The sequence below is a fragment of the Camelina sativa genome, chromosome 14, assembly GCF_030686135.1.
Source record: "Camelina sativa cultivar CO46 ecotype springtype chromosome 14, ASM3068613v1".
Lineage (NCBI taxonomy): Eukaryota > Viridiplantae > Streptophyta > Magnoliopsida > Brassicales > Brassicaceae > Camelina > Camelina sativa.
In genome coordinates, this window is record NC_141893.1 from 11810615 (window position 1) to 11820226 (window position 9612).

At 33.5% G+C, this 9612-nt stretch overlaps 1 protein-coding gene and 1 pseudogene across 3 annotated transcripts; one reads left to right on the plus strand and one right to left on the minus strand.

Moving 5' to 3' along the window:
• Positions 1-1169: 1169 nt before the first annotated feature.
• On the minus strand, positions 1170-3529 carry LOC104776702 (uncharacterized). 2 transcript variants are annotated; one of them, XR_015580085.1, is made up of 6 exons: positions 3304-3529; positions 2988-3120; positions 2792-2895; positions 2641-2697; positions 2254-2394; positions 1170-1855 (listed from the first exon to the last, which is right to left on the minus strand). XR_015580085.1 is itself a non-coding variant. In XM_010500811.3 (6 exons), exons 1-6 carry the CDS (start codon positions 3351-3353, stop codon positions 1493-1495), a joined length of 963 nt encoding a protein of 320 aa, XP_010499113.2. In that variant the 5' UTR covers positions 3354-3470; the 3' UTR covers positions 1170-1492. The 2 variants fall into 2 exon arrangements, 1 of the variants encoding a protein (XP_010499113.2); XM_010500811.3 differs by having other exon boundaries at positions 2526-2697; positions 3304-3470.
• A 1570-nt stretch (positions 3530-5099) lies between these two features.
• LOC104741270 (adenylate isopentenyltransferase 6, chloroplastic pseudogene) lies at positions 5100-9172 on the plus strand (annotated as a pseudogene). Its single transcript, XR_015579305.1, has one exon. The product of XR_015579305.1 is annotated as an adenylate isopentenyltransferase 6, chloroplastic pseudogene (transcript).
• Positions 9173-9612: the final 440 nt, after the last annotated feature.

Below are 9612 nucleotides of genomic sequence, written 5' to 3' on the forward strand. Positions count from 1 at the left end.
GTGTTTCATAGTATTTAATTGAGAAGGTTAAGTATGAATATATCTAAATATATATTTTTTTTGAATAAAATATAAAACTTATTCAACCAAAAAACTCTTTATTTTAAAATATGTATCTTTAGATCAAGCTTTCATTTAAAATATTTTCTTTTGAAGTTTTAGGCAAGAATTGTTGAATATTTAAATCTCTCAAAACAAAGTTGTTCATGCATGTATCTAATAATTCAATTACAAAATAAGAAAACTTATGTGAAGTATTAAAACAATCAACGTCAAATTATATTTTTCAAGATTTCTAGAATTAAAAGAAAACAAAGATAAACTCTACATGAAAAATAAATTAGCAGCAAAAAATTTTAAAAACGGTAAGGTATAAGCCCGCGCATAGCGCGAGTACTCATCTAGTTATAGAAAAAGTAGTTTCCCTAAATATAGGGAATCTAGATTTTGACAGTTTTCTACAAATTTTTTAATAAAATCTAAAACCCCACTTTTATGAGTTTTTAGAAAATGGTACAAGATTTTTTTTTTATTTGCAAAATCCAAAAACAATTAAATCAAAGGCCCTCAATGGTAGTAGTTTTTATGGTGATTTTCGGATTCTTGTCATTATGCATGTAAGCATATTTTCTTGTTAATATATTACACTTTTAACAGGAATCTCGTCCTTGGACGATGAATTACTTCCTCTCGTTCTTGTTTTAGATGTAAAACCTTAAGGACGATATGTCAGACCCTTCACTGCGTTTGAAGCTGAGACTTCAGAGTCAAGTCCCAGCTTTACTCACTTTATGTTTTGAAAGAAAAAAAAACAGAGGATGTGTCACATTAATGTTTGAATAGACAGTAAAAACACATTGCATTATCTAAAAGACATAACTAGGTGTTCTTGAATATCGGATAAAATCTAAGAGCAAATAAGATCACATTCGCAGAAGATTTGTCGTATGATGGAGCGTGCAGACGCAGATGTGATGAAGAGACAAAACAATAGATAATAAAGGGATGGTGTTTTTGTTGCGACTCGTTATGTTTAAGGTTTTGTTGTGAATGAAATATTGAAATCTATAGTCTATAAAACAGAGACTAGTGAGAGTTACGTATATAGTAAGAGAGATTTGCATTCGGATGCTTCTTGGAGGCTAAAAAGTTCAGATAATAAATGCGAATTTTACATGATAATGTTGTTTTTTTCTGCATAGTTTCTGTAAAACTGGCAAATAAAAAAGTTATATCTGTATGGTTGATACGGTGGTCACATTTAACATCATTGAGACATTGACTGCTCAATCCACCTCGAGTTTGTTTAGTTGACCAAACTCCCTAAAAAAGATAAGTTACAAAAAATCACAAGTCACAACACTTTAGCATACTCATTCCCAAACCTATGCATGCACCCAAGAAAACAACGTTATCCTTCTCACACTGTATGAACTATGAAGCAAATACAATTGCTTTTATTCACAAATATGACGTGACAACTACATTCATGTCAAGGTTTCCCTTCTGTCGCTGCTACTGTGGGTGCAGTAACCCCATAAGAGACATTCACTAGTTGCGCTGCAGCACGAGCAGCTGCTGTTGCACGGTCAGCGCTAGCTAGAGCATCCCGGGCTCTCTCCATTACGTCAGTCTGATCCCGTCTAGTATCTGGAGGTACTTGAGAAGCTGAAGTCAATTTAGATGATGACACGTTTTTGCTCGCTGGGTTTTGGGCTTGAAGCTTTTGGAATCTCTGTGTGGCCTCTGCAGGCAGACTTTCAACTTCCCTAGAAACTGAAGACTGAGTGTAGCCGTGCTGGGATGGCTGAGATTCAGAGATACCATCTTGACGATGTATTTGCTTAGCTCCACCCTACAAATGACGTTAGAACAAAACTATCAACTTTATAAACCGACTTCATTTGTTAAAACATTTCCTAAACCATTTGCTAAATTGAAGCAAACTCAGCATTTGTGTACATTAACAGCTAGGCATCAGAAAATTATCAACTCATTGCTATGCATACATGTATTGTTCCTTTCGCCCTATTAAATATCTACCAGACAAGTAGTTCTTAAAAATTATAGTTGTAATTTCTAATTCAATGACATGCTGCTTCCATTTAGGGAAACAATTTTTTTTCCTCAGTGACACAGCTGAGTAGTATCAAAGATTCAAATTTCACATCTGATTTAGAAGACCGATGTATGTCAAAATGTTACCGACTAGCTTTCCCTAAAATTAAAAAACCAGGGTTCAGAGAATAGTACCAGTAGATCTTCATGGCTCTTCATGAATTCTGCTTCCGTGGCAGAAGAATCCCAATTCAAACTGTACTCCTGCGCGATATCCTTCAACATCTTGAGCCTTGCTTCTCCCGATGGACTAGTTAGAGAAAGCTTTTCAATGATCTGACCAAAAAGATAAAACAATCAAACTAGTAAAACACTTCATTCAAGAGTGCAGTTCTCTAGATATGTACACAAAACATAAATAAGGAAGAAACTAGCGCCCCCCCCCCCCCCCCCCAAAGTATACTAACAGTACGATTGACACCAGAATCCGGACGAAGCTCAGAAGCAACCATGATAAATTCTTTTCCATATTTTGTACCAAACAGATTCTTAATTTGCACAAGATCAGGCACTTCAGAGCACCTTGGAGCAGCAAAGATGATACTAGCAACAGCCTCTCTCAACTCCCTCGGACATTCCCTATCCAAAGAAACAACACACATAACATAATAAGGATCATCCCACCTAATCCGTATTGTAAACTCCAACACATATGAAAACCAAAGACTCTCACTTTTCACTTTCAAGAATTGGAACACGAGCAAGTACAAACTCGCAGAACAGCTCCAGTATCTCATAAGCTGCCCATAAATTCATTTCTCTTATCACATGCTCCACCTAACCTCAAACAAGAACATAAACAACTTGATTGTTCATTGTAAGAACTAACATACACAAATCAAACTGGGATGGTATAAAAATGAACGGACCCTGATTCGAGCGATAGGTTCTTGTCCAGCTTGCAAGAACTGAGCTATCTCCTTCTTCATATGCTTAAGCTGCATATCTCTCTTGTTTTGCAGCAACTTCATCCGAGCTATTGCCAAATTCAAGCTTGTCTTGCTGCCAAAATTTACTTAAATTTCTCAAATTTTGTGGAAGATCAATCAAAACCATAAACTCTAACTTCAAATTGAAGAAAACGATGGCATCAAACTTTTTGAAGAACCCTAGTTGCTTTCTTCAAATCAAAGCCCAGATCCTAAACGAGATAAACGTATAATAATAAGAAGAAGAAGGAGATACCATTTGGCGCCAAAGATGCCACGGTTGAAGAGTTGGTTAAGCAGCGACATTGAATCAATCGGAGCAGAGGAATCAATACGGAGGTTGCCGATTTGAATTTGATCGTCGATTTGGGAAACAGAAGACGAAGTGAGTGCATATAATATCCTGCGACGTGGAACACGGATGTTACGGTACGCGCATAACCTTACCCAGTAAGAAGCGTGCGTGAAACTTCACTAGTGACAACGAGAGTGGGTCACATATAGTAATAAATTAATTGGAAAACAGAGAGGCCAATATATACACTAACTCTCTTAACCGAATCCGAACCGGAAAACCAAAATTCTCGAGTCGGTTTAAATGTTGATCCATTAGGCCATCATTAATGGGAGAACACCCTTGGTGTTCTAAGCCCAAAAAAATTAGAAAAATAATGAATAGTGGCTTAGAACACTTTTTTTAGTTCTTTATGTAGAACTGATTTAAGCCCAGTCCTTATTTGACGTGGCATCATGTGATTGGACGAGATTTTTTGGAAAAAAAGAAAATATTTCATTTATATAAGTATGCAATTTAAATATTAATTTATAAGTTTTTATAATTGTAATATGTTTAAAAATATTATATTAATTTATAAGTATACAATTGCTTTTATATAAGTAAGCAATTTAAATGTTATTTTATAAGTTTTTATAATTTGTAAAATGTTTATGAATATTATATTAATTTATAAGTATACAATTGCTTTTATATAAGTACGCAATTTAAATGTTATTTTATAAGTTTTTATAATTTGTAAAATGTTTATGAATATTATATTAATTTATAAGTATACAATTGCTTTTATATAAGTAAGCAATTTAAATGTTATTTTATAAGTTTTTATAATTTGTAAAATGTTTATGAATATTATTTCACTATATCTTTATTCTAAGAACACCATAATTAGTTCTCCCATTTTTTTTACCTATAATCTTAACAACTGATCTAACATTATTTTCACTATATATTTAATCTAAGAACACAAAAAAAAGTTCTCCCATTACTGATGCCCTTAGAACTTAAGAAGTCAATGTAATTTACACGATTTTTTTTTGTTTTTTTTTAAAATAACGAACAAGTTAAATGTCGGATCGAATTGTATCATTACCAATTTCTGTTTCATACTATTTAAATTGTAGTATTTGAAATATTGAATTGGCTTAAACCTCTATTTGGTTTCATGATCAACTCTGTGAAAGAAATGTAATTATAGTAATGATTAGACGACACACTAATTCTCGGCCAGTAACCTAATTCCAGGGATCGTATGTTAATGTTACGATAAGTTCCTTGGATCAAAGTTATATACGAAGTTTAAAAGATACTGTATATTTTTTTCTTCTTTCTAGTAAATTTAGAATACCAAAGTATACGATCTAAAAAAGAAAACAACTTAAAAACTAGCACATCCTGTTACATACAAATATTGTATAAATTTATATATCAAAAAATAAAATTAAAACAACATTAATCACATTTAAAGCGTTCGCAATGCTATCAACATCAATTCTATTGTCCAGCAACAAATTTACTTTTATTTTTTTATAAAAATATTTACAAAAACAACATTAATCACATCATAATACGTGTTTGCAATGCAATAAACATCGATTCTATCGTCCCACGACAAACCTACTTTATATCTTTAAAAAAAATGTAAATCGAAAAAAAATCAAAACAACATTATTCACATCGCAACACGTGTTCTCAATGCAACAAAAACATTGATTTTATCGTCCAACGACAAATTTACTTTTTATATAAAATTTTTGCAGATAAACAACATCACTCACATCATTACGCGTGTTGCAAGAAACATAGATTCTATCGTCCAAAACAAATCTACTTGTATATAAAAATGTAAGCATAATAGAAAACTTCCTAAAGAACATTTCATACATTTTTCTTTTAAATCTTCAAAAACAAATCGGAATGAAACTACTAAAAATGAAGAAAAGAGGTAAAGAGACACAAATCGTGTTGCTCACTATGACAAGAAATCAAGGAGCGAAGCTTGCTCGATAGTCGACCAACATCTAGCCTCCACAAAGAACGCGATGGATGCAGGTAATTTGTAAACAGCTGTTAAAATTTTCGTGAATTGTTGAGCTATGAAAATTTATTGATTAGAGAAGATGATGTCTTGAAAAAAGTTTGTTTAGAGAAATTTTCATGTGATGTTAGTCAATGAGATGGTATTCATAAAATTTTACATATTTAACTAAACAAGAGTTTGGTCAAGTTTTTCCAATCACTTTCATAATTTCAAAATTATCTATATTTCTACAATTGATTTTATTTGCATGTGTTACTTTAAGTTTCTTTCAATCAATTTTAACTTAATACTTTGCTAACATCTTGTAAAGTTCTTAAAAAAAATCAAGCGTAATAACTCAACTAGTAAAGATTCTCTGGCAAAGTATAGAGGTCGCCGGTTCGAGTGACAATCCTTACGAAGGGACCATATAAAATGCTTTGGTCCCTTGCATGAGTGCATGTATGGGGACTAGGCGTAGAACTTCTTAATAATTCAAAAAAAAAAGTTCTTAAAATCTCAACAATTTTCAAAGATATTAAAAGCTTACCTTTTCAAAGTTTTACACTTTCAATCATCATATATTAATGCTTTGGAATAATAATACAAGCATAGACTTTCAAATTAGAATTTATAATATCTTAAACACTTTTTAAAAAGTAAAAGGAAAACACACAAAAACAGATCTTTAAAGACATTAGTATTGAAATAATATAATTTTGTTTATGTTTAAGAAGGTTAATATGGATTTAGATCCATATATTCTCTTAAGTCAGTGGCACTCGATCTATGGACTATGGCCTCTAGGACTCGTCATTGATGTTTTTCATTGGGGTGGGCATTTCGGTTTAAGTTCGGGTACGGTTCGGTTCGGTTTGTTCGGTTTTGTCAAAACTCTAACCAAACTCAACCAAAGTTAGTTTGGTTTGGTTTGTGTTCGGATCGGTTTATGTTCGGTTCGGTTCGGTTTAGATTGGTTTTAGTTTGGTTCAGTTTTAATTCGGTTTAAGAATCAGTTAATGTAACAAAATAAAATTGATTATGATTTTATAATAGTTAATTAATCATATAAATTAGAAAAGATAGAAAATTAAAATTAATATCTAATATTAAATATAATTAAATTTATATTTATATTCAGTTAATTTTATTAGAAAAATTAAAATAATGTAAAATAGAAATATAATACAAGTGGTAATAGATAAGATCACATGTTTATAATTTTAACAATATTATTAATTAATTTAAAAAATATATTTGGTTACTGGTTCGGTTCGGTTTAAAACCGAACTGAACTGAACTATTTGGCTTGAGAATAAACATAACTAAATGGTTAGAGTGTAGAATTGGGTTTGGTTTGGGTCGGTTTGAGTTCGGTTGGTTCGGTTCGGTTTAAATGCCCACTCCTAGTTTTTCAGTAGAATTAAGGACACTAGCTAGGTAATATATAATTTCTTCATATATAATATCTAATCAAATTTATCACATTAAAATATCTTTGATTTTAAAACACGCTCGTAAGTACATCTAGTCTCTTACGATTGAAACAAAAGTTCAGTTCTTTTAAAAACATTTGTTGACATTAGAAAATATGATAGGGTGAAAATCAATTTCTTACAGATGCTAAATTATACTATTTGATATCATTATCAATTTCTAAGAATCTTTCCTTCGTAACCGTCCTGCTCCCACTCTTGGAAATGACACATATCAAATTCTGTGAAATGGTTATTAATGTATTTCAGTAAACGTTTCAAAATCAGAAAAATTAACTATATATTGACCAAAACAGTTTGTTTGAGTCTTCAGATTTCTCTCCGGGTTCTTTGAAAAAGCATTTGAATGTATGCGTTACTACTCCCTCCTGATCCCCTCCTTTAAAATGGCAGTTAGTGATTTAAACTTCACCTTATAAATCCAAAATATTCACATGTACTCTGTTTCTCCTCCCTGACACGCAAGAAATTTTTCAAAAGTAACGTATTAACAATAAATACTTAATTATTTATACTTAAAATTTAATTTCTCACTGAGGCATCTCTTTTAATTCCCACCTTGACTAATCTCTCTGGAACTTGGAAGCTTCCAATATCTCTCTCATCATCCAAACATTAATATGGCTTGTGGTTTGGACGGTTACATGTAAGCTGTTTTAAAACATGGGCATGGTCGAAACTTGTACGGTTCTTGGAGCCAGTCCAAAAAACAAATTCCTCGTTATAAGGATGAATAAATAAGGATGCATGCAATGTTTAAAAGTTAATTTGAATTTAGTTTTTAAAACAAACTAGAAAAACAAAATTTCTTCGTGCATGTCAGGGTGACAAACATGAAACATGCGTATGCATCTTTGTTTTTTGGTCTTCACTTAGTAATACATATATAAAAACAAAGAAATTAGCAATGGAGTGGACATAATTTGTCAAAGATGTTTATAAGCTTAGAAACAAAATCATCATATATATTACACATTTCCAATACTTCAGTTACAATTTTCTCTTTATGTGTCTACACTACTATAATATATAGGGATATGCATGCATGTACGTATTTGCATTTACTAACATGTTAAATATTATTTATATGAACGTACGTACTATAAATAAGAAGGCTACACCACCACTGAGGGGAGAGCTTAAGTTAAAGCGAAAAAATTTCCTTCAACGACAACAGAAAAAAAAAGCCAACTCACTTTCGTGATCTCTACTCTACCAAAAAAAATGGCAGCACTCATCACCTTGTCATCATTCATCACCTTATCATCATCATTTTTCCGTTTTCCCCTTTCCACCGTCACTACCATTTCGCAGCGACCACGATCAGTGACCATGTGCATGGGCAAATCAGGGCCAAACACTCCCAAGGACAAGGTGGTCCTCATCACGGGTACTACCGGCACTGGCAAGTCACGCCTCTCCGTCGATCTCGCCAACCATTTCTCCGGCGAGATTGCAACAAATCTCATCCCACTCAATGAGCAAGGTGGAGTCCCGCACCATCTTCTCGGTGACTTTCGTCCGGAAGATGGTGAACTTAGCCCAGGAGAGTTTCGCTCTTTAGCGACATTGTCTATCGCTGAAGTTGTTTCCAGAGGGAAACTCCCTATCATAGTTGGTGGGTCCAACTCATTCAACCACGCTCTCCTTGCAGAGCGTTTTGACCCGACCATTGATCCTTTCGCTCCTAGTTCGAGTCTCTCAACCATATGCGCCGACCTGAGATACAAATGCTGCATCTTTTGGGTGGATGTCTCAGAGCCGGTTCTGTTCCAACACTTGCGCAACCGAGTCGACAAGATGATCGAGTCGGGGCTGTTCGAGCAGCTGGCCGCTTTCTATGACCCTATAGTCGATTTAGGTCCCAGACTTGGGGTTCGGAAGACTATAGGCGTAGAGGAGTTCGATCGGTACTTCAGAGTGTACCCAAGGGAGAGGAACACAGGAGTGTGGGACTTGGGAAGAAAGGCAGCCTGCGAGGAGGCTGTTAAGGGCATGAAAGAAAGGACGTGTCTGCTTGTTAAGAAGCAGAAAGAGAAGATCATCAAGCTGATAAGAGGTGGCTGGGAAATCAAGAGGCTTGATGCCACGGCGGCTATCATGGTGGAGCTGAATAAGAGTTCAGCAGCCTTGGGAGAAGGAAGGAGTAGTTCGGAGATATGGCAGAAGGACATAGTGGAGGAAAGTGTGGAAACTGTGAACAGTTTCTTGTTGCAAGAGTAGTTTTTTTTTTAATTAAATAATTTAAATGTGTGTTTTAAAAAAAAAAATGTATGTTAAAAATAAATAAAATTCTGTATGATTTGAAGAAAAATACCATGTTATGCTTTTATGTGAGTACTTGAACACCTTTGCAATATATCAGCTCTACCATATTTATGAGTCTGCGGTTCATAGGAACTTAAGCAAGCCACGTTTAAACAATGGGGTCTTTTAAAGCAGAGATTATGACCAATTGTATCAAAGTACGACAATTGATTTTGAAACTTTCTTCGACAATGTCCTTCTCCCTTTGTCGTACTTTGATATAATCAGCCATAATTGTCGCTTTAATAGGTCCTAATAAACTTAAACACAACATTGGCTACTAAAAACATAAATTTTGGTAGAGCTCATATGAAATGCAAATGTTTTTAAGAACTCATATACAAGCCTAACATGTTTTTTTTTCTCTAAAACATACATTAGAGTTTTATTGAATTTTTACACACAAATTACAACTGTTTTTTAACACACATTTTATGTATTTAAATA